This window comes from Falco biarmicus, chromosome 1, assembly GCF_023638135.1.
Source record: "Falco biarmicus isolate bFalBia1 chromosome 1, bFalBia1.pri, whole genome shotgun sequence".
Taxonomy (NCBI): domain Eukaryota; kingdom Metazoa; phylum Chordata; class Aves; order Falconiformes; family Falconidae; genus Falco; species Falco biarmicus.
The window spans coordinates 21540178-21565014 of record NC_079288.1 but is presented as its reverse complement, the minus strand read 5'-3'; the positions used below and the strand labels follow the sequence as shown (position 1 = coordinate 21565014).

Sequence of the window (24837 nt, the reverse complement as noted above, 5' to 3'; positions counted from 1 at the left end):
GCCGTGCCTGTGTCCGGGCCCTGAGCGTCGGGCCGCGGGCGGAGCAGCAGCCCCGGGCCCCCGAGGGGCGCAGACGGCCCCGGGCCCCGCCGGGGGTGCCCCACGCCGCCGCTAGCCGCTCCCGGTGAATCAGCAGGCGCGGGCGGCCAGCCCCGGCGGGCGGGGCGGGGCGGCGGCGGGGGCAGAGCAGGGCCGCGGGCCCGGGGGCGGGCCCGGGAGGGCGGGGGGAGGCGCGGCGGCGCCGGGGCACGCCGGGAGACCGAGTGCGGTGAAGGACGCGACGGGCCCCGCCGCGTCGCCGCCGCGGACTCCATCTCCCGGCGTGCCCCGCGCGGGGGCGGCGGGCGGCGGGGCGGGGCGGGGCGGGGCGGGGCGGGCGCAGGGGGGTTGTGGTGGCCCGCGGCGCGCGCACAGCACCGGGTGCAGCCGCCGCCGCCGCCGCCTCAGCCGCAGCAGCGCCAGGAGCCGCCGCCGCCCGCCCGCTCGCCCTCCTCCTCACCCTCCTCCTCACCCTCCTCACCCTCCTCCTCCTCCCGCCGCCGCCGCCCTTCCTCCTCCTCCTCACCCTCCTCCTCCTCCCGGAGCCCGCAGCCTCCTTGCCCTTCCCCCCCGGCCCCGCGAAGATGGTCGACCGCGAGCAGCTGGTGCAGAAGGCCCGGCTGGCCGAGCAAGCCGAGCGATACGACGACATGGCGGCCGCCATGAAGAACGTGAGTCCCGTCCCTTGTCCGTCCGTCGTCCTTCCCCACCCCCCGCCCCGGGGGTCCCGCGCCGCGCTCCCCTCGCCCTCCCCGGGCTGCGCCCCTCGGGGGGGGGGGGCCCGGCCGAGGCCGGGCTGGGCTTGGGGGGGGTCCCCCGCCGTCCCTCCGTGCGGCTCCAGCCCGTGGACTGCCCCCCGCGGGGTCCCGCTCCCCTCGCCTGTCGCCGCCCGGGGACAGCCTGCTCCCTCCCGACCTCCGTCGCCAGCCCTGGGGCTCCCCACGCATCTTCTCTGTGCTGGAGCCCCCACCCAGTCCCACGCATCTCTCTTGCCTGTCGTGGAGCCCCCCCACGCATCCCTCTGCCCTGCCCCAGATACCCCCCCAGGCCCACACATATCTCTTCCCTGCCCTAGATCCCCCCCCAAGCCCCACGCATCTCTCTCCCCTGCCCTAGATCCCCCCCCCCCCCCAAGCCCCACGCATCTCTCTCCCCTGCCCTAGATCCCCCCCCCCCCAAGCCCCACGCATCTCTCTCCCCTGCCCTAGATCCCCCCCCCCCCAAGCCCCACGCATCTCTCTCCCCTGCCCTAGATCCCCCCCCCCAAGCCCCACGCATCTCTCTCCCCTGCCCTAGATCCCCCCCCCCCAAGCCCCACGCATCTCTCTCCCCTGCCCTAGATCCCCCCCCCCCAAGCCCCACGCATCTCTCTCCCCTGCCCTAGATCCCCCCCCCAAGCCCCACGCATCTCTCTCCCCTGCCCTAGATCCCCCCCCCAAGCCCCACGCATCTCTCTCCCCTGCCCTAGATCCCCCCCCCAAGCCCCACGCATCTCTCTCCCCTGCCCTAGATCCCCCCCCCAAGCCCCACGCATCTCTCTCCCCTGCCCTAGATCCCCCCCCAAGCCCCACGCATCTCTCTCCCCTGCCCTAGATCCCCCCCCAAGCCCCACGCATCTCTCTCCCCTGCCCTAGATCCCCCCCAAGCCCCATGCATCTCTCTCCCCTGCCCTAGATCCCCCCCCCCAAGCCCCACGCATCTCACTGCCCTGCCCTAGGCTCCCCCCCCAAGCCCCACACATCTCTCTCCCCTGCCCCAGAGCACCCCCGCAGCTCCACGTGTATCTCTTCTGCCCTAGAGCCCTCCCCAGCCCCATGCCTATCTCTCCCTTGCCCTAGGCACACCCCACACCCCCCCCCGCATTGCCTCCCTTGCCCTGCTGCCCTGTCCTCTGCCCCACGCATCACTTTCTTGCCCCATCCATCCCTTCTCTCCCCCCACGCCAGGCCCCTCTGCCTGCCCCATGCATCCTCTGCCATGCCCCCATCCCCACCAGCGCTCCCTGCCCTGGCCCAGTGTGGGGGGCAGAGGAGCCAGACCTGGGGTGCAACGCTCCCTGGGGGGTCACGCCGGCTGGGGGGCTGCCAAGCCCCGTGGGGCAAGGCTGTGGGGAAACCTGGGGCCGGGGGGGGTGGGTGGGTGAGTGGGTTTGCGTGCACACCTCTCCCCGCTGCCAAAATACCTCCCAGTTGCTCCCATGCATCCCCTGCCGCGTGTGGTCGGTGAGGCTGGTGTGTGTGCTCATGACCCCAAAGATTGGGAGCCCTTTCGCTGCCAAAGCTCTTATTTTTACTGCACTTGGTTGGAGATTTATGAATTGAGTCATGTTGTATTCATTTCACGCTCTTAAAATAAAGACTCTGCATATAGCAGGCTGATCTGATTTGTGACACTGAACGCTCCCCTTCAATACTGACATTTTGACAATATAAGAAGGGGAAAAAAAACATATCTCTGATCTGATCTTGCAAACAAAGCAATCGTGGGAGGCAGGATCAAGTCATTCCAGAAGATTCTGCATTTGTCATATTGCAGAGAGGCTAGACTGGGTGGAGGGAGGGAGGGGGTGCTTTAAAGGGGAAAACTGTTCTTTATGTTTGTCTTCTTAGTCAGGTCTGAACCTTTGCGAGGAGCTGGGGTGTCCTCCCTGGCTGATGAAAAGTGAATGCTGATCTAGGAATGTCGCAGTCTGCTGTGGGTGCAGCTCTGTTTGCCCATATTGCACCATTTTGTCAATAACCTTGCATTTATCAAACAGACAAAACTGTCACAGCCCGAGAACGGGGAGGGAGGAGATGTCTTATCAAGAAATGAAATATGGATAATCAGAACAAGATATTATCATATTAAACTAACTGGGCTATTCCTTTGCTGCACTATGGCTTTTATACCATTTTGTTGTAATGGCATCTATTCATTTTAAAGCAAAGCCTGCTGTGTGAGCAGATCCTACAGCTCATTTCCTACGGATAATACAGCCGCTATGACAAAGCCAACAGGGATATGCCTGGGACACACAGCCATGTTGCAGTATTCCCGCTGGGCAAATTTCCCTAGCCTGCTTACCCAGGCTCGGTGTTTAAACTGAAGGCGTTGTTAGAGATTATATATATGCTTTTTCCTTTCAGCCCTTACTGGCCCTGGTGAAACAGTAACCCGGGCTAATGCTGCTTATCAGTTGCTGTGTAGTTTGGCCGTAAGAAAATGATTCACAGCGGGAGTGCTGATGCCTCCCGCGACAGCAAACAAAAGGCAGAGCTTTGTTCTTCATTTCTGCACAATGCTGCCCAAACTCCGGCACGGTCAGTCTGGCAGTGATGGACATGTCACACTCGGTTATCCCTGTCACCCGTCCTGTGTGCCGCCCATCCCCCAGCTCTGGTTGTGCAGGAGGCTGATGACCTCGCACTCATTTCCGTAGCAACGCCTAGTGATGTCATATGCCATGGTCCAAGCTGCAATGCACCCAGGTGGTAGCAGAGAGCATGCGGGCTGTCTCTAGCTAAGGTGATGCAGAAGCATTCCCATGGTTGTCGCCGTTTTGTCTCCTGCCCTCCAAAGCCAGCCACCCATTTGCTTCCTTAACCCCGTGCTAAGAAATGCCGGGCGGCTTTCCTTCAAAGCCCGGCGTGCTAATGATGTGCATAAAAGAAGATCGTTTTCCTGCAGCTTGATCTCACTGTTGCATTTTGGGGGTCGCCAGATGGGTGGTGACACGGCAGCCAGGCACATTGTTCAGCAAGCCTCAGCCCTGCCTGCTGGGTAGCCTGTGCTGCATGGCCATTTTAAGGGTTTAAAATCGGTGTGCTGGGGCTCGTGCTGTCTGCTGATTCATCCAGCGCTGCTTGCCACAGCAAGCAAAGAAATATATATATATTTCTTATATATATAAAAATTCTGGCTCCTTTCTTGCTGTGGTGCCCCTAATCAGTATGTGCAGTTGCATGGCTGCTGCAGTCACAGGACTTCTTCAGCCCCCCAATGTTGTGGGTTTACTGGGGAGTCTCGGTAAAACTTAGCAGACGTTCTCTTTGCCTAATGGAGGGAGCAGAAGGTGATGTTGGCACCCAGGAAGGGTGCAAAGCTGGGCCTGTTGGTCCAGGTTATGGCTGTATGACCTTGGTCATGTCCCTTGTCACCTCAGCGCTGTCTGGGGGTACAGTCAGCCCTATAATGCGCTGGAGAGCAGGAAAGCTCTCCACTGATCCCCAGGGTGGTGGCCGTGCCCACTGGTCAGTGGGCAGGCATTGGCCTTGGGCTTGCCATCCCAACCAATGCTGTGCCCAAGCGGCACCGGTGGTTTCCTTCCTGGCTCGCTGGGTTTTTCTGCCCGCAGTGGTTGAGGTGGGCTGGCTTTTTGTCTGATTCAGCTTCACAGAGAGTTTACCGTCCGATCCAGCGCCAGGGCTGTGGATCGATAGCCATTAGCTGGGGAGCAGCGATGCTGCTGGAGGCTTTTTGGAGGTGGAGCCCTGCCAAGCCCCTGGTGGGTGCTACCTGGGGAGCAGAGCACGTGCCTTCCTATAGACCTTTATTGCGGGGGGGGGGGGGGGGGCAGAGGGGGATGCGCAGGTGAGAGAGCAAGATAAGATGACTGCAGTAACTTTCGCAGGAAATGTCACCTAAAATGGGTGGGGGGAGGATTATTACATTGCACCTTTGTATCGTGTAGGTATGGGACCATATGGCAGAGTCCTTGAGCTCACATGAAGGACCCCTGTGAGGGGGAATATTGGCTATTTGATTTTTGGGGACCCAACCTCTGCAGCAGGGCCGGGGCTGTGCTGTGTGTGCATGCCATCAGTGGTGGTGGTGGTGGGTGTGGAGGGGTGAACATCGGAGATGCTGAAAAGCAGACAGCTGCTGCCCAGGCTTTAGGCACAGCTGGCTCTCGGAGCAGTAAATGGCTGTGGTGGGTGGAGGAGGAGAGCAAGCGTGGGGGTCCGCAGGCCTTCCCTGGCGTGGGATATGCAGGCTTCTGCCACGCTGCTCACCAGCCTGGCCACGCTGTCATCCTCTGCATCCAGTGACCAGGTTAGTGCAGGCAGCGGGGCTTCACGCAGATAGCAGGCTCATCCTTGGGAAGAGGGGGAGTAACACAAATCCTTCCTATCTGGAAAGTCCCAGGGGAGTGGAGCAGGGATGATTAGCTGCTTTCTGCTTTGCAGCGTAGACGAGACAAAAGGGTGAGGTGGAAAGGCTTCTCCAGGAGGAGTGCTGGGCAGGCCATCTGTGACAGTAGGGAGGGAGCAAGGAGTGTGAGCTGCTGTAGTAGCACTTCCCAGGGGGGCCGGGGAAGGCTTTAGAGAAACAATTTCCAGTGGAGAGGGTACATTGGCATCTAATGGCTGTATCGATGCTTTTGCTGCCGCCCCTTGTGCAGGTATCTTGGATGCTGCTGAGCCTTGTGGCACCTCCTGGACCACTGCAGCATACATCTGCTCTTACACATAGCAGTCCTCTTGCCCTTTAGCAGCAAAGGGCTTGCTCAGACCTGAGTGATGGCGGTGGGGCGGTGCAAAACAGTGTGACTCACAAGCAGGGAGCAGGGCTTCCTTCCTGGAGATCCACAGGGTCAGGGCAGGATGGCTGCTGTGAGGAGCTGCCATCCTGCTGCGCTTCCGATCTCGTAACGGTTCACGGTGTGGGTTGTCTGCGTAAATCGGTCTCAGGACCTTGTAAGCTGAGTTGCACAGCTGCACTTAAGCCTCGGACAGTTAGCAACATGCCCTGTACACAAGTACAGTGGGCACTGCACACATTAACTATATTAAGTGGCGAGTCATCAGCTGCTCAAGCTCTTAGAAATTCCCCTTTAAGCTCCTGGTAAGTCTTTATCTATGAGCTTTAGGAAAAGCCATTGACTTGTGAGCCCATGCTGGTTTTCTCTCAGTTGGCCAACTGTATCAGGCAGGTGTGGGTCTGATTAGAAACAGCTTTTTTTGAACTGAATGGAAGCGATACTGAGACTGTGGTGGAGAATATAGCTGTTGAATCCTCTGCAGATGTCTAGGGTACGTGGAAACAGCAAAAGCTCTTGGGCAGGGGCTCTCCAAGAGGCTTTAGATGTTGTGGGCTTAGCCAGTAGATCTGTTGGATGGTGGCTAGCCCTGAAAGTACAAAAAGGTTGCTGGGAGTTGTCTTGATTGCCCCCCACCCCCACTTCCTTGCGCTCCTTCTTGTGGTTAAAGATGGCTGGCTCATCAGGATATTTTTTTTGGAAAACAAAATAAGCTTCATAATATATATGGACAAGCCCTATCTGCCCAAGCTTTGTTCACCAGCTGATCCCAAAGTTTCTCTGTGGAATAGGCTCCTTGGGCACTGGCAATGTGAACTTGGGCTTTCTAGAAGCTGCAGGAACAGCAGTTTAAGGGCTGCTATGGAACTTCAGCTGCAGATTGGAAACTCCTGCACCTCTGGAACGTATGCACTCTGTTCTTGGCTTGTCTCGTCTCAACTAGCTGGTGTCATTTGGCACCCTCTTAGCAGTCCTTATGAGTGTGCTGAATGGTGCTTTTAGAGAAGTGAGGGCTATTCAGGTAATTGTGTCGTATCACTCTGCTTCCTGCTGCTGGGTGATGGCTGGAACTACCCATGGCCATTCTCTGGGATCTGGATGGTGAGCGGGGGAGATGAGGAACATGGCTGCTTCCTTGCCTTCCGTTGCTGGTAGAAGGAAGATTTTTCTTGAGGATCCCCATCATTATTATTTTGTTTCCTCTGTGCCAGCTCTTCACCGTGTGTTACTGGACCACTTCATTTTAAGCTGGTTTCTTGAGTCTGGGCCGACAGCATTAGAGCTGGTCAGGAGCATGGACAGCTTGGCTTTCTACATAGGAATAAGAAGGCTCAGCCTCGCAAACCTTAAGATCAGGGAGGTGGAGTAAGGGCGACCCGATGGTCCCCAGTAGCCCATGGAGAGTCCTGGCTGGACCAGGGTTTTGTTCCCAGGCTGGTAGGTGACCCCAAGCCCCTTCACTGTCTTAAGTGCAAGGATGTTCAGAGCTCGATATTTCACGGCACCGCTCCATACTGGGGTGTCACATGCTTGGAAGGAGCACAGTTAGGGCTGAGATGGGGAACGATGTCAGTGTGCACAGGCGGAGGACTGGAGCTGTACCAGCCAGCTGCCCTTCTGCCCTGCGCTGAAATGCTGGGATGGGGCCATTCAGGGTGGGTTTGAGCTGTACTGATGGAAGGACTTTGCAAAGGCAAAATGCACATGGTGGGAGCTTTGTCAGCTTGTGTGGCCAGCGGCCTCTGGTGTTGTTGTACCTGTGAGCAGTCACCTAACCTTGGATCCAGTCTTCTGTATTTAATCTCTAAAGAATTTGTGCTCCCTTGGGTTTAGTGAACGCTCGGGGACATGAGCAAGCACGTGCCAGCCGGCCTCCCTGGGTGTTGTGGACCTGCAGATTTGGGTAGGATGAGGCATTGAGTGTGCCGATCCTCATGCCACGAGGCATCAGAAAGGATGAGATGTGCTTGTCACATTTGCCATTTTGATCGATGCAGTTAGGAATTGACCTATCAGCTGTGACTCTTGAGGGTGCAAGAAGAAGCATGTCTCAGGGTGCTGCTGATGGAGCAAGGGCTGCGAGAGGGGAATGGGAGAGGGTAGACTTTACATCTGGAGAAACCTGCATGGACGGTGACACATCTGGCAGGGTATGACACACGAACTCTGCAACTGAACTCTTCAGCTCCTGTTTCGAGCAGCTTCATGCCAAGTAAACCATGTGCAAACAAACGCATGGGAAGTCGTGTGCAAGGGTTCATATTTAGGGAAAATAAACAGTCCAAGCTTTTGTGTGTCCAACTGCCAATGCTTGAGTAACCAGCTGCTTCTTGGGAGGTGGCCTTGTCTGAGCTCAGACATGTCCCTGGATGCGGAGCACTGCTGGACTCGTCGGTGCTGCTTCTCTCCCTTGGCAGAGGTGAGTAGTGTGTTGGGAGCTCAATACCTGTCTGGCAGGGAAGAGCAAAAAGGACCGTCTGACTAGTTCAGACTAGAGCTAGCTGCTCGGTGGATCCCAGCCAGGCACCAGGCTGCTCAGGGGCAGGTACAGAAGAAGGGGTTGGAAAATGCCTCTACGGTCTGACCCGAGGGAGGCTTTCCTCAGTTGTCTGGGGCATTTAGGACTCTGCAGAGCTGAATCTGCCTTCTGCTTTTCTGCCCGTTTCTACCTCCTGACCTGTGACTGACAGTGAAACATGAATGCGTACTGGAATAACTGCAGTACAAAGCACAGCAAAACAGGTTTTGCCTGGCTTCCCAAGCGTTTCTCCATTGGCAGCCTTGATGGGATACAGGCATCGTCTTCCGCTTCACCATGGCAAAGCTGTGATGCAGGGCATCAGTTGTCTTTGGGTAGCTGACGCACCCTTGATGCTTCTAGGCATCCTTCTACGCTTCAGTGCTCTGCAACTCAAGATAGCTTTTTGTGCTAACTGGTTTGGAGCCAGCTTAGACCTTCTTTCCTTTGCTGTCCAGGCCTTCATCACTTCTTTCTGGAAGGCTGAAAGCCTTAACCAGCTTCTGCTCTTTACCGGACAGGTAGCTAACCTAGCTTGCCCTTGGCTGAAGTCTTCCTCCTTCCTATTAGATTCACATGACTGGAGGCAAATGGCAACCTGATGTCTGGAAAGCAGAAATTTAATGAAAACGGTCACAAGTATTTATTCAGTTTGGTTCTGCAAGCAATGGTCACTGCTGGAAAGAGGTACCTTGGAAACCCATTTTAGCACCTGCTGAAACGAAGGGGAAGGAGCTGTGAATTTATTGCTGTACTGTACTGGTGAAGATATGGTGGGTTTGTCTTTTGACCTCTGAAACCTTTGGCTTGACTTCTGGATACTGTTCCGATAATTAGCTGGAGCCAGTTTCACGCTGGTGGCAGTTAGATAAAACGCTTTGCCATGGCTGCTGGCTGGCAGGCCCTGCCTGTGCTCCCGCCGATGCAGCTTTCAGCCTTTGCAGATGGGGAAACTCTTGGTTTTTCCCCGATGGAATCAAAATGGCTTTGTGGGAACCCAGCCCACAACTCGCACAGTGCTGCCTGAACGCAGGTGAGCGGTGGAGGACCCTGCAAGATGAGTGAGGCTGCGAGGGAGCGTGGCAGTGCGCTCCTGTGCAGGATTTGGGCAGTGCGCTGGCATTGCTGCGGTCTTAACTGGTCTCTGCTTCTGCCTTCCCCCCACCCCACCCCCGCCAAAGCAGAGCAAGCTTTGAGCAGCTGCAGGGGGACTTCACACATTTGCATTTGGTCTGGAGCAAGTAGGAAAGGGGAAGGATGCGGATCTGTGACCAGCCGGCTGTGGGGTTTGTGTAACTTGGTGGTGTGTCATCTCCTTGGCTGGGCACGGCCAGGGCTGTTAGAGCCAGCTTTCTCTTTTCGTTCCCCTGGCTGCTCGATCTGATGAGCAAAGTCCATCCTCCCGCCATAAAATGAAGGAAAATGGTGACAAAAGGGCTTTCATTCTGCTCTTTGAATTTTTTATTTTATTTAAGTAAGAGGCCTGTTTCCTTTCTCCAGAGTCCAGGTGTCAGGGATGCTGGATTCCTCCCCATGGCCCTTGTGGGAAGCCTGCCTTGGGGAGGAGCTCGGCAGTGGGATGGCTTTGTCCAGCTTCTCCGAGGGCACAATGATGGTGAGCCCAAGCTGCCGCATCTCTCCAGCCTCTCCAGTGCGCCAGAGCCCCAGCAGGTGCTGGGGCTGGTGGAGCACAGGGCTTGATGTTCACCCAGGAGTCTCACCATGGTTTGCAGTGACACTTTGCCTGGTAAGGTCTGGAAATGCCTAGAAATGGTAAATTCTGGAAAATAGAACTGAAATGATGACACAGCAATCCTTGGGCTGCAGGAAACTGATGAGACTGTCTGCCAGAAGCTGTGCCTTTGTGGAGCTGGTGAAACAGCCTTTGCCTGTTTAAGTACAAACTTCCCCAATCTCAGGTTTTTCTGTGCTAATCCAGATTTCATCACATCTCAGGAATGATCCAGCACATGCTCCGTTAGGTATTAAACAAACCTGATTTTTTGGCCCGAAACTAGTGATCTAGTGACCAAAGGCAGTGCATTAGTTAATAGCAGTAGGAGAGTAACTTGAGAACATGTCACTGATGATGGCATGAGATTCCCTTAAAGTGATCCCCAGATTAGGGATTAGAGTACTTAATGCTTTTGTTCTATAAAGGAGATGTTAGAATTGAGTCAGTCTATGGGTGTTTGAGGCAGCTGCACTTGGACGAACACAAATCTGCGGGGACTCAAAGTACAAACCGTTCTTTAATTGTTTGCAAATTCCCTCTGATCTTACTGGATGGGTTGGCTTGCTTGGGGTGTATCTTTGCTTACGTACCAGGCAAAGCCACTTGGCATGTCAGTATGCTTCTGGTTCCTCTCTAAGATGGTTTCAGCAAGGCTGTTGGAAAACACCAGCGAGAAGTCTCAGCTTCAGTGTTAAGGTTGCTGATGAACATGTTGTTTGGACAGTTGTGGTGCTCCGCAGCGCAAAGTTTATTAATAGTAGTTGGGAGAAGCTGTTGCTGTGCTGTATGCTAACAGATATGCTGGAGAACTGCTGTAGGAGATCTGCACTTGTAAAAGACTAATGCTTAGTATTCAGCAGTGAATGAGAACTTGGGGAAGATTAACAGCCTTTGATTTGCACTCGCTGAGGAAGGCATCGGAGCTTTGCCTGTTTATGCTGTTGGGCTTAGTTATGTGGGGTGAATATTTCATTACCTTGAAGTTTGGAGCTTGGCTTCTTGCATTTGGTGGTGTCGAGATGTCGGCACCTGAGAGGCTTTGTCACCTGTAATGGACTGAGATCAAGTCTGTGGGAGTAGTCCCTTGGGCTTCAAAAGAGGGCTGGGAGGAGATAGCCAGAGCCAGGCGAGGGTAGTCAAGTCCAGAGTCAGATCTAGAATAGTAAACTGATCCTCCACATAATGTAAAATTAGCTGCAGTGCTCCAGAAAGCTGCCAGAGCAAAAACTTGACTTTCTGTTCTGCAGGTTCATTTAAGAAATTAAATAAAATTGTCTTTGCTAGAGGAGTGTAAGATCAAGCCTGAAAACCCTGAAGCAGTGGGAGGGTAAAGTACATCTGGGGGGGTAATCACCTTACTTGCTGATGCGTAAATTAAAGCTATCATGGAGCTGGCGTGCTGGAGGTCCACCTGGGTGTTCTGGAAAGTCTCTTGCTTAATCTGGTAAAACACGTTTCAGACACTGCAGGGAACTGCTGGTTCTGCAGACCAAAAGACCTAGAGCAAAAATCTTGGGTCTTTTATTTTTTGGTGGTTGGTATTTTTTTAAAAAAAATATTTCCAGAAGCTTACCTTGATGTGCAACGGAGCAGACTTTCCCAATGTGTTTGGGGTAATGACACAGAGTGGTTAAAAACTTACGCGCTGGCTGCAGGGAGTTGTTTGCATGGTTGCAGCTTCTCCCGTTTCATCCTGCTGGAGCAGCAGCTTGCCAGCTATCGTGACAGCCACGGCTCTACCATGCAGGAGGAAGCCATGCCAGCAGCCAGGGATTACCCAGTTCAACCTGCTCCAGCAGACCTGGGAGCAGGCTTGCTCAGCGGCCAGAACTTGCTCTCAACCTTTCCCTGGGTGTCCTGCCCATGGCACGTTGTCTCTTCCCTCTCTGCTTGGTTCAGCTGGGTAGAGGTCATGGGTATGCCATAATGCTGCCATTTTTTTGAGCCCCTGATTAAGGACAAGCCCTGGCACTTGAAGCTCCGGGGAGGATTTGATGATCTGGTGGCAGGGTGCTTAGCGCCTGGCAGTGGGGCTGGAGGTGAGCAGGAAAGCACTAATATCTGAGCCAGATTAGTACTCTGAGAAGCTGTGAGGTAAGTCTTTAAGCAGCTAATGCTCCCAGCAGCACTAAACACCCTCCCCACATGAAACTTGATTAATTTATATAGCGTGTCCCTGCTTATGTGCTGGTGGCCCTGATGTCTGTCTAGCCTGGGTTTGTTTTGCCGTAAATTGGAGGGGAAGAAAAAATAGTCAGTCTTCCCCAATGTTGACCAAGCCTTAAGACTCCAGAAATGCCCAGTGGTTGTCCCACGGATGGCTGCTTCAGCTAAAAAGCCTGTGAGTGGATGGACTTTTCTGAAGAATAATGCCTGAATGGGAAAAAAAAAACCAAACCCACCCTAAGGTCTTTTGTACAGAAGTGCTGTTGAGGAAAGAGCTGCAGTTACTCTTCAAGGGCTTTTCAGCTTATACCTGGAGAAGTTTAATGCGGCCCAGAAGAGCCTACAGAAATCACTGAACTGTCAATCTCCTCTCAAAAGGAGCTCCTAAAACGTTCACTGTGCTCCAGGAGCACGTCTGAGCTGCCACGGCAGTGGTGTGCTGTGGCACTGTTCTTCCACACCCTTTGCAGAAAGCCTGGAGAGAAGGCCTGTATCAGCGGGGAACAGACTGGATAATCCGAGGCAGGAGAGCTCTCCAGGCGGTTGGGTGATGGAGAAGGATCTTGGGCTGCTGCTAAGGTGCTTGCAGAAACGCGGAAGTGGGCAGATGATGCTTGCCAGCCTGCCATATCTTGGGGAAGGAATAGCTTGGCATCCCTTCTGTCGCTTTGTAGTTAGCAAGCAAAGGTGCTGGTATCCCATCTGCTGGAGCTGGTGTGCTGAGCCCTGAGTGACAGCCCTGTTAAGTGCTGGGACTGATGTGGTTCGACTTGCTGCTTTCTCCATCTGGTGGCAGGAAGGCACTAGATCAACAGAGATGATTTTTTCCCTAGAGTTTTTAATAGGTAGGAGGTAGCTAGTGGCAGCAAGACAGTGAAACAAGTTGTCCTATGACCAGTTTTCATCTCGTTTAACAGCCTTTCAGTCAGGGCGACGGGGATCGGGGTGTTAATAAGGAAAACAAGAACTTGGGCGTCATTCCTTAATGGCTCAAAAAGCAGATACTACATGGCTGTGCAATGCTAATTCCGAAATGGTTTGTAGCTCTAAGCTGATGCACTTGAAGAACAAACGCGATGCCCGTGTTGGGAAGCTGGAGTTGTTCCTCCCAGCTGGTTATTGCGCTGTGTCTGGGTTGCCCTCTGTCAACTCAATAGCCAAGGTCTTGAGAACGTGCCTGGAAGCCGTGTATGGAAGGCAGGCAGACGCTCACTTGCGCTTGCCTTATCTCAGAAGCTGCAGAAGAAGCTGGTGAGGCAAATCGATGGCATCCGAGTGTTTTGCAGGCGGTAAAATTTGAGCCGTTAGACCAAACGCTGGGACTGCAGTGCTGCAGATAAGGGGTGGTACGTGGAAGGCCACTACCAAATGCAGAACAGGAGCAGCTCCGAGCTCTGCTGTTGTCACTGGCTTTCTTGCCTTGGCTCCCTTACGACCTTTTCTGTGCAGGAATGACCACAGTAGTTGAAACCTGCATTTTCTGTAGCCGAAACCCATCAGGGCCAGACTAAAACTGGAGGAGATCTGCAGGCTCCACGGACCAATCAAACCTGCATGTAGCATGATGAAATTCCCTTTGGCTTAAGTAGTTGTTAAGCTACAGAGGCTGGTGTGAGCTCTTGGTTTTCACGTCTCCCTCCCAATTTAAAGACTTTGTCTTGGGTGGTTCAAAGTCACCTTAAGTAAGGAAGGCTGCAGGTTGGGATGGAAGCTGCTAACTGCAGGAGCATGCAGAAATCCTAATCTGTGCCTAAGTAGCCTCTGAGATCCAGTTATGCTACAAGCAATAAACAAGTAATTTGAAACTTAATGGCAGAGCCATCCCATGTGGCTTCAGCCACTGCCCTGTGACAAGAGCTGCCCCCGCCAGCTTAAAAAATGGGAACTAGCATATGATTATTCATACTGAAACAGCCAAAGGAGACAGCAGTGGGGAAGTAACTTCTACCCACTGCCTGCTTGTGCTTTTCTGGTCTTCGCTGAGATGAGAGGAAGGGCTCGACCTGCAGCTGAAAATCCCCTGGCTGTGCTGAGATAAAACACAGAGAGGACAGCGGAGGGGGCCAGCAAGGAGAGGAGTAGCTGTGGTGTGACTTCCACTTCAGAAGTATGACATGGGGGAGAAGGCAAGAGTGCAGGGCAGGGGAAAGACCCAAACCAGCGAAATCTGGTGAGATTTGAGATTTAGGTAGAGTTTAACACGCACCTGCTTTGTGTCGAAGTAGGACAGTGCTTAAGAAAAGCATCTTTGCGACTGCTGCGATGGTGTCGTAGCGCAGCTTGCTCTGGAGGGCACAAGGAGAAACTGTTCTTGACTGGGCTGTGTGACATCTAGTCGTGACGGTAGTCAAACCACCGGGTAATGGTGATAATTTAACGTACTTGAGGGCAGCAGTTTCTTCAGAAGCGAGATGTAGGGCGAGATGTATTGTGGTTTAACCCCGGCTGGCAACTAAGCCCCACACAGCCTCCCGCTCGCTTCCTCTGTGGTGGGATGGGGGAGAGAGTAGGAAGAGTAAAAGTAAGAGAATTCGTTTAATAGGGAAAGCAAAACCCACGTACGCAAGCACAGCAAGGAATTCCTTCACCACCTCCCATCAGCAGGCAGGTACTCGGCCATCTCCAGGAAAACAGGGCTCCATCATGCATAACGGTGACTTGGGAAGACAAACACCATCACTCCCAATGTCTGTCCTTCCTTCTTCCCCCAGCTTTTTGTACTGAGCACAACGTTCTATGGTATAGAATAACCTTTTGGCTAGTTCGGGTCAGCTGTCCTGGCTGTCCCCCCTCCCAATTTCTTGTGCCCCCCCCCCCCTCAGCCTTCTCACTGGCAGGGCCTGAGAAGCTGAAAACTCCTTGACTTAATATAAATATTGCTTAGCAACAACTAAAAGCATCAGTATGTTACTAATATTATTCCCACACCAAATCCAAAACGCAGCACTGTACCAGCTACTAGGAAGAACATTAATTCTATCCCAGCTGAAACCCCAGAACGAGATGGGGGTAGAAGAACCCCAGCAGTCTGCCTGGCATGTCACCTCCAAAATGACAGCACTGGGGCTGCTGAGGGCTGCCTGGTGCTTGCAGGTGGGTGATGGGGTCCCACCGTGAGACAGTGGCTAATGGCCTGGCTGCAGGTAGTCGGGAACATTTATCGGCTGTTTGAGCCTGAAGGGGTTGTGTGCTGGTTGCTCCACTCATCGGTGGCTTCAGAACACGTAAGAATTTCAGTGGTGGGACTTCTGGCCAGAACGCTGTTACAAAAGCACGTTTGTCATTAAAAAAAAAAAAAAAAGAAACAGAAAAGGGGACCTTCAGGCCAGACCTCAGCATGACTAACAAGCTGCATGTGAAGGAAAACAAGGCCATTGCCAGGGTTTCTGTTGAGAGATAACATGCTTAATTACATGGTGCAGGAGCTGTAGACAGAACAGAGGAAATACAAGTGCTGAGGAGATGGCTGTTGTGTATCCTGGTGGAAGAGGAGCTCTGGTGATGTTGAAAAGCCGTTCTCAGCAGACACTTTGAGGTTCTCCTGGTTGTCTTGTCTCTCTCCAGGAAAGCTTGGCTCCTTTGTAGATGTCTGATGTCTGCAGGGACTCAGGATTCCTTCTAGGCGATCAGAAAAGCCAAAGAGTTGGGGTTTATAACATGGATTAAACTGTCAAATGTTGATGGTATTCCCCAGGGAAGAATATCTGGGTCTGCTCAGCTTGCTGTGCTGCATGCTTTTAAGATAAGACATCAAAGCTAGGTAGGAGCCATAAACGGGTGGGCACTTGGTTATAAAACTAAATGAAAAGCATATAAGGGTAAACGGGTAACACTAAATCCTGTGATGGATCTCCATTGCAGCTACTGAAGGGTCCCCAAAAAATATTATTTTGTGATGTACTCAGAAATAATAACTTCAGACCTACTGATGCAAGGTGAGAAGTGGAGGGTAAGAGTCCTGGAATAAACCCCATAAGCAAACTAACCTGCTGCTGTCTTGAGAGCAAACCTCCCCTGCAGGGCTCAAAACAGCCTGCTGATTAGGATGCTTCTGGAAGGAAGGTGCAGTAGGACCAACGGCTGGGTTTTTGGAGAGCTCTGGACCTTGCCGTTAGGGGCAGGTAAAGTTTGGCACGCACCCTGGCTTCTCCACGTGAGGCTGAACCTTCCCCTGGTGCAGCGTGACACGTGGACGTGCCAGGGGCATGCCAGGGTTTGGACAGAGTGCTGAGTCAGAGCTCGCAGCTGTGGTAGAGAAACGGGCAGAACCTTCTCCGAGATTGTGCTGCCTCTGAAGAGCTTTGTTGCAAATCGGAGGGCTTTGATTTGCACAAACCTTGGGACTCCAGCAGTAGAAACCCTAAACTTCCAGTAGTTTTTGTCCAACAGGATCTGCTGGACTGTCGCCCTGTGGCTTTAGGGCACTTTGAGCCTTGGTGGTGCAGACGCTGCACCCTCAAAGGCTGCAGGAACTGGTGAGACTGGAACTTGGCAGCGTCCTGGAGCTCGGTGATGGAGCGTGCCTCCAGGCCAAAGCTTGTCCCTGTAGATGCTCCGTGCCAAGCCCAGTGCAGACCTGCGCTCCCCAACTGGGTGTCTTCTCTGCTTCTGCCCCTTAGGCAAGGCTCCTGCCCAGCACCGGGCTGCCTGCAGCCTGCGAGGGGTCTGGCTCCTGGCACACGTGTCACCTGGTGTCACCTGCTGTGAGGCGTGGGGGGAGCTCTTGCAAGTAGGACCATTGCCTGCGGGCTGGCAGTGAAACGAGAGGCGCCACAGCTGAGGTTCCCTGCTGCTCTGCATCAGTAACGAGCCAGTCTTGTGGCTGGGCTGGTTGGAAGGGAAGAAGCAGAAAGGAAGGTGAAAAAGGTCGTTTGGGTTTGTGTTTCCCCCCCACCTCCTCCTCAGAACAGCAAAAAGACTTGCATCTATCAAGCCACGTGAGCGTGTGGGCTCGCTCTTTGTGCTTGGCTGTTCGTGCCACATGCAAGACCTTGACTCCATTTCAGCCGCATGCATCTGCCCACCCTCCCCTCCTGGTCTACGGGGGCACCAGGGTGAACCAAGGCTTGACAGTTGGCTGAGATTTGTGGTGCAAGTTCTGCTTTTCTCTGCTGTCAACCAGGGAAGTAAACTCCACAATGACTGAGCTTCCCAGGGAGCAGGTAGGCTTCCAGCCAGAGGCTGATGGCTTTGTGTTCCTGCCAAGCTCTCTTAATGCCAAATTGAGATTTTCTTCTTTGGATATTTGATAGATTTGGATATCTAACCCCATGTAGCAGTGCTGGGAAGGGCATCAGGTGACCTAACACTCGCTGGGTTGGTCTGTATGTGAGGGTGCTGCCCTTCTTAATTAAAAACTGAGACCTGCAGGGTCTCAGTTAAGAAGGTGGAGGGTTCTGGTAATATGAATCTGGATGCTGGAAACAAACATTAGGAAAAATTCTCTGCAAGGGCTTGCGACATGACCACTGCAATCTATTCCAGGCCTGATGCAGGATATTGCCTTATTAATGTTACATCAAAGGCATTCAGTGCAATGCTTTTAAGTATATCAGAGCTTGCTGTTTAGCCTCTGGCTTGATTGCACTCGCTTTGTGTCGGTATCCTGCAGGGTCAGGAAAAACCAGCCTTTGGCTGGCCAGCACAGGCTTGCGGTGAAGACGCAGCCCTGCGTTCTCGTGGCAGGTTGCTGCAGCGGGTTCGGGATGGCCTGCGGTTGGAGATGTTCACCCCTACAGCGCTGCTGGCAAAAGCCGCATGACGGTGACTGTCGTGCTCCCACGAGGACAGAGTGTGTCGTGCAGCTTTTAGCAGTGCGGTGGGGCAGGCGAGCAGGCAGCAGCATCGCAGTGTGGTGCCGAGACGTGGCAGGCAGGTTCTGGGCAGACCAAGGGGCAGCGATGATGGCAGTTCTCAAAGGCAGCGTAACCTGGGATACGTCTTTTCTGCCTTCCAGTGACTCTGTGATTGAGGCAGCGAAGTGTACCCTTGCTGTGCAGTATCTGGTGTCCTGGGCATCTTGAATTTTCTTCCTGCTGGGAATGCAAGTGCCAGATGGTTTTCCTTTCTTCCTCTCACAGCTCAGTTGCAAGCTGAAATACGTGTAGGACTGCAGCCTCTTCCCTTCCCTCTCCTAGTGCCGAGGGATGCGATCCCTGTCGCTGGCTGTGTTACACCTCTGCTGTTTCTCTTCAGTGTTCTACCTTACTGGGAGCCTGGGTACTGCTAGAAAGTGGTTACATGGTTAACGAGGATCCCTTTCTGTTGTGATAAGTCCCCTGCAAGCTCCCTGGAGGAATCTGCTTTCTCCACAGGTGTACCTTCCATCTGTTAGCAAGTTTGTTGAAAGGATTTTGACAGGCGACTTTCTTCTGTAATCCTTAATAGCTTCGAATTTAAAAATGTTCACGGCAAAGCTAATCCTATGAAACTCCCCGTAGTTAGAATAAATCTGTGCTCCAGCAAGGCTCTTCTGGTGAGAGGAGGTAAATCTACTTCTTTCTGCAGTGATAAATATCTGCAGACTCAGCTGTGGGGCAGCTTTAGAGTCACCTGCTTGGTCCACACTTGAAATTGGTATTTCTGCTCAGAGAGCGTCTCGCTAAAAGCAAGACCTTGTGATATGGTTATGATAACCTTATGTGGTTGTCAACCTTCACACCAGTGTCAGGGCAGGAGACTGTTGGAGTCGGCGAGTCTCTTATATCTATGTTGGATACTCCATTTACAGCTGGGAGGTAAGAGAATAAGTCTGGCTGGGACTTCTGGATGTTTCTGGTCCCAGTTCCCTTATGGAAAGCAGGGTAGCTTAGATGGGACAAGACCCTGAGTAACCTGATGGAGTTTTGAGTATTTCCGAGGACAGACAATACATAAAGCTCTAGGGCAGGGGGACACCTTCCTTGTGTTCCACTGTCTTTCAAAGATGGGTTTAACCTCGCAGTATCTTTAATTTATATTTGTGCAGGTGTCACTTGGAGGGAAGAATGAGTGGAGTCATTTCAAAGTTGTGAAGTCTTGTCAAAATAGAGACAACTAGAGACCTCTGAACCGGAGAGCACAAGGCAGGTTGGAAGCAGCATAGAAGCAACTTGCCAGGGGTACTTCAGCACATTGCAGTCAGGCTGCATGCAGGGCTGAGCCTCTGCCCTGGCCCCTCTGCAGGAAGCAGCATATCAGACACAACCCAGGGCCGTGTGGTTAAACAGCCGCCGTCAGCCTGGCTGGGAGAGGTGGGATGTCGGTTAGTCTCCTGGCACCAGGAGCTGCTGGAAGGCCCAGGCGTCACACAGCCTGCTTGCTTTGGCACTTGAAAGCTGGGAGCTGCGTTGGCATGCTGCCCCGTGCACCTTGGCCCGTATCGGTGGCGACTGCTTGTAAGTCACAGGAGATTTTGCCCTCTTCAATGTGATGCCCGTTCCCCTGCTCACAGGAGGCAGTTGTGCCTGGGTTGTGCCGTAAGACCTGCTTCTGCGTGGAGATCTGCTGTTCGCTGGTTCCCCTGCCAAGCTGTAGAGCATCTCGTGGAGCAGCACAGGTCCGCACAGTGGCAGGAGGTGGGAAGGGGGGGCTGCTCTTGCTGCCTCTTCCTTGAGGAAAGGAGCAGAGAGGGTCTGGGTCAAAGACCAGAGTACTCTGCGTGCTGCATGGCTGGAGCTTGGTTTTGGGAGAAGGCATGAGCCAGACCATGGCTGAACAGCTGCGAGGAGAGCTGCAGGCAGGAGTGGGTGTTGCTGGAATGAGCAGGTCTATATTGTAGAAGCAACCGTGAGTCATTCCAGGCCACTCAAATGAGGTCCTGAGCTGGACCATCGTACACCTTCCAGCATGCACCCTTGGCCTCCTGATCACCGGGCCATAAAATGTGGTTATCTAGGCCTGGAATAAACCTTGTTCTTACAGAGGCTTGTGAAAACGACGCGGTATTTGCAGAAGCCTTTCACATCCAAACCATTACCTAATCCTTGTGAGAAGTGGCTGCAGAGAAGAGGCTTAGAGGTTCCTGCCCTGCTGGCATGCTTCCCAGGCAGCCAGCCCCGGGGTGTGGATGTGGCGGGGCGGTGTGCCCCCGGGGAAGGGGACAGCAGCGATTCCCAGGCTCAAAGTGCCACTTGACAGCTGCAACTACCCCAGCCGAGGGGCTGCACGGAGCAGCCCGGCTGCTACAGCGTTTTGAGCTGCTGTACCTGCCCCAGGGGCACAGAGCCCCTTGTATGGGGCACGGCATGGAGTCAAGGGTGGCACAAGTCCTTCCCAAGCTGCCCGTAAGGCAGGGCAGCTGCTGCAGCGGATGGGTGGCTGCCTGGCTGTGGCTGGAGGTGCTGCCCGGCTGGCTTCAGCCAGCGATGGGGGTTGCAGGAGCTGGAATAAAGTCACTGCAGGATCAGGTGTGATGCTTCCCAGTAACTGAACCGGCCGAGGTGGTGTTCAGCCCACTTGAGATGACTCTGTGCTCCGTCATCTCCTTAATCCCTACGTTGCCGCGGTGCGTCAGGCAGGTGAAGCGATGCTGTACGTTAATGCTGCTGTCCTCAATGAAGAAAATCCTGGGTGGGAAGAACGTACTCTTGCTGTGTGAGCTTTGAAGGCCTTATCTGTGCATAAAAAAAAATTCTGTCGTATTTAGGCATCTCAGAAGCGTGCCCTGTGCTTATAGGAGACGGAAAAGATGAACACCCGGTAGCTGTGGCGGTGTTAATCCACACAGCTAGCTCGTAACCCTAGCCCATCGCCACCCTCTTGCTTTGGCTGTCCCTCTCACCTCTGGCACAATCAGACTCTCATCCCGCAAGTGAAAGCTTTCTCTTTCCTAGAAGATTTTTCTGATTCTGGAAAACACTAATCTTCTAAGAGATGGAGAATACCTGGAGTAAAACCCAGTGCACCCCTCGTGCTGGGGGACTGGACCACGGCCTGCGTTCCCAGCTGGGTCGCTCTGGGATGGGAGCAGATGCTGGATGATGGAGCAGGACTTTGCGAGCCAGCTGCCCTTTCCTGCCTCTCGCTAGAGATGCACGGGAGCACCCGACCACGTGATGGGAACGTCGGATGGCTGGGGCTTAACCCAAGTGTGTCTCTTCTCTCTCCCTCTCTCAATGCAGGTGACGGAGCTGAACGAGCCTCTGTCCAATGAAGAGAGGAACCTGTTGTCTGTCGCCTACAAAAATGTGGTGGGGGCTCGGCGCTCCTCTTGGCGAGTAATTAGCAGCATCGAGCAGAAGACCTCTGCCGATGGGAACGAGAAGAAGATAGAAATGGTCCGGGCCTACCGTGAGAAGATCGAGAAGGAGTTGGAAGCGGTGTGCCAGGATGTGCTGAGCCTGCTGGACAACTACCTGATCAAGAACTGCAGCGAGACGCAGTACGAGAGCAAAGTCTTCTACCTGAAGATGAAAGGGGACTATTACCGCTACCTGGCCGAAGTGGCCACCGGTGAGAAGAGGGCGACCGTGGTGGAGTCTTCGGAGAAAGCCTATAGCGAAGCCCATGAGATCAGCAAGGAGCACATGCAGCCGACCCACCCCATCCGGCTCGGGCTGGCGCTTAACTACTCGGTTTTCTACTACGAGATCCAGAACGCGCCGGAGCAGGCCTGCCACCTGGCCAAGACGGCCTTCGACGACGCCATTGCCGAGCTGGACACCCTCAACGAGGACTCCTACAAGGACTCAACGCTCATCATGCAGCTCCTCCGCGACAACCTAACGCTCTGGACGAGCGATCAGCAAGATGACGACGGCGGAGAAGGCAACAACTAGACCCCCCCGATGGACTGGCAGCCGCACGCTGATGCTAACTACTGCAGTCTTTATTTTTTTCCCACGAGTGGGGGGGGGGGTCAGGGGTGGGGGAGGGAAAGGGAGGGGACACCTTCCCAGGGAGGCCCCCCACAACCTGTCTTTGATTGCCTCGTTGACATTTTTGCCAAAACACCACTAGTGGAAGTCAGGCTGGCTGTGCTGGTATGGAATAGCAGCCTCACTGGCATATGGACTGTTCTGTAGATTATTAATACAAGTGGAGCTGTCTTTAATTTAACTTTATTGCTAGAAATAAAAGGGTTTTAAGATGAATTCGCGTGGATGGAATGGCCCTCGTTTTTAAGGAAAGCAACGCAAAAAAAAAAAAAAAGGGAGTTCTGTGGTTCCAGTAAGGCTTCGTGCGTTTGTTTCTTCAGTCCAAGTGCCGTGTGTCCATACCACGTCGCGGGGCGTCTCTCTGCAGCGCTCTGCCTGGCAGGGCATAGCTTAAAATCCCCAAATTTAGAAGGAATTAAAAAAAAAAACCAACCAACCAAACCACAACCTAAAGAATTTGGGGCTTGCAAAGCCCCGGGATTTAGGCCATCCAATCTTCTTTTTTTTTTTTTTTTTCTTTTTTTTTCCTCTTTTGATTAAGATATTTATTAGGGTAGCTTACAGTATTAACACTAAATTGCAGTTTACAGTATTTCTACATTACAGCCATATGACATCAAGCCTTTGATTGTCTGTTTTTTGTTTTTTTTCCTTTGCTAGTTCTTTTGGCTTGCCTTCCTGATCAGTCCTCGCCTGTGGACTGGCTTTAGCTATTCTGTGTTGCCCAAGGCAAGAAGACCGCCCGCCCGAGGAACATCAAAGCTGCTCTAGTTTTTTGGTCAACAGCTTAACAGGTGCTTGGCTAGCGGCTGTTTCAACTATTTTAAGTCCACAGCAAAAGGTTTAAGAACTTCATTAATTAGACAAGGGGGAAGTGTTTCAACTTAAAATGCCACTTAAATAAATAATAAAAAAAAAATAAAAAAAATAAAATAAATAATAATAATAATAAAAAAAAAAGAGCATTCAGGTCTGTATGTCATGTACTGTGTTTGGTATTTCAAAAGACCATCCTGATTTAAGGTGCCACAGCTGCTTCCTCAGGGATTGCACTGCCATTTCACTCTGCCTGACTTTCTCCCACTGTACCATGAGGTTTGTCAGCAGATCTCCGGCACCCAGGCTCCCTTGTTTGTCACCAGGGAAGCCAGGTGCATTTTCCTTTCTCCTGGGGAAGCTTGTGGTGTAATGAGTGAACTTCAGGAGCTTAGAAACTAATTTGGTAGAGAAATCCTCAAGGGAAGAGCTACAATCATAGACATTTCTATCAACCATCGGGAGCCCAGGAACTTAGTTCTCTTCTTGGCAAAATCCTTTCCAAGTCCATCTGATCTGGCAGGGGGTGGGAGATGGGGCATCTGAGTTGCTTAGCAGGTAATACTTACCCCATTTTGAGTAAATTTATTTTTTAATTTCTATTTTTACATCGTTGTTGGAAGTTCACTGCTGTTCTCTGGCTCGCGGAGTGCTGTGCCACGTAGCTTTTCACCTAAAGCTGCACAGTAAGGAAAAATCGCACTTGTGCTTTTTTTTTTTTTTTTTTTTTTTGGAAAACAGGCTTTCATTGTCCCTTTTGAGAGTCAGTCCGCGAACAGCGCGTCGTGGCGTTGCACACACGGTACAGCCGCTCCTGCTGGTGGGTTGCATGGAGAGATGTCTCCAGCTCTATCCTATCTCCTCAGGGAGCAGCGGAGCCGAGGCCGGTGCTCGGCCTCCGGGTATTGCCCTGGCGTTGCTGGCAAAGCTGTTGGGTTTTGACCGGGATGCCTTCGCACGCAAAGTCTTGCCCAGCCTCGCTGGTGGCGAGCGAGCAAGCGCAGCCGCCGGGTGGACGGTGTGCAGCGTCCCGTGGCGAGATGCTCGCAGTGCCGGTACGTGCCGTGGACTGGAAGATCGCTTTAGGCTTCTTACCTTCCTTTGATTGACCCTCGTGTCCCCTGAGCAGTGTTGTCCCAGCTGTATAATTTGGAAGTGAATTTACTGGAATTACAAAACCTAGCTTTTTTTTTTTTTTTTTTTTCCTTCTTTTTTTTCTTTTTGGCTTTTGCTCTGGCTGCTTTAGGAAACTTTGCAGGAGAGATGGCACAAGAGGGCTAAAAACAGAGTGGGGGTCAGGGACTTGATTTTTAAGCAGCTTGAATGGTTTCTTTTGTTTTTTAAGAGGTGCACTTGCCTATGATACTGTCTCTCCAGTGAAATGATTACTGCTCCATTACTCTATTGATACAATATTGTGCATGCTAGTGTCGTATTTCTATACAGTAGCTTGAAATTTATTAACTTATACTGTAGATGTTATGTATTCCTATGACAAAATAGTCTTCAAAAATTTTTTAAAGTTTTTTAATTTATTTTTTTTTCTTTTGGGGGTAAAGTTTGCTCTACCAAATAGTGATCGTAACAAACTGATCTGTTATGGATGTTGCTATAGTGACATGCAATTATATATGATTTTGTTTTTAAAAAGGAAAAAAAAGCAAAAGAAAACACCAGTGTTAGCTTAATCTTAATGTCTGGTGTTCGTCATGGTGAAATTATAACTATTACAGTGTAGGAGAACAATGACTGTGTTCTTTGAATGAGCCTTTGTTTGTGCTTTTTGTCATGTTATGCAGTGAACTATTTTTAAGGTCTAATCAGTGATTATTTTTCCAACTCCGTGTTTCTGTAAGGAATTATTTCACACACGGACCATTCTTAGCAGTTTTTCCTCAGTGATGGAATATCATGAATGTGAGTCATTATGTAGCCGTCGTACATTGAGCAAATAAACTTACAGATCTGACGTCAGCGCTGCTTAATTGTTATTGCCTGTGTGGAGTTTCTGGGGGGCTGGGTGGGGTGGGAGGGGGCTCCCCCTCACCGTGGGGCTCAGGGGGTGGCAGTGAACAGCCTTGCTTCTGCTCCCCAGGGGCAGGGGGAAACCAGGGTACCGTGCTCAGCATCCCTATGGGTTCATGGTTCACCCAGCTCCTGGCCATCCTGGGGCAGAGGCCAACCG

At 52.6% G+C, this 24837-nt stretch overlaps 1 protein-coding gene across 3 annotated transcripts; it reads left to right on the top strand.

Moving 5' to 3' along the window:
* The first annotated feature begins 401 nt into the window (after positions 1–401).
* Positions 402–24626, top strand: YWHAG (tyrosine 3-monooxygenase/tryptophan 5-monooxygenase activation protein gamma). 3 transcript variants are annotated; one of them, XR_008822058.1, is made up of 3 exons: positions 402–710; positions 21081–22630; positions 23394–24626. XR_008822058.1 is itself a non-coding variant. In XM_056340138.1 (2 exons), exons 1-2 carry the CDS (start codon positions 624–626, stop codon positions 21735–21737), a joined length of 744 nt encoding a protein of 247 aa, XP_056196113.1. In that variant the 5' UTR covers positions 402–623; the 3' UTR covers positions 21738–24626. The 3 variants fall into 3 exon arrangements, 2 of the variants coding, with proteins under 2 accessions (XP_056196113.1, XP_056196128.1); XM_056340138.1 differs by having other exon boundaries at positions 21081–24626; XM_056340153.1 differs by lacking the exon at positions 402–710 and adding an exon at positions 16756–17141 and having other exon boundaries at positions 21081–24626.
* The last annotated feature ends 211 nt before the right edge of the window (positions 24627–24837 follow it).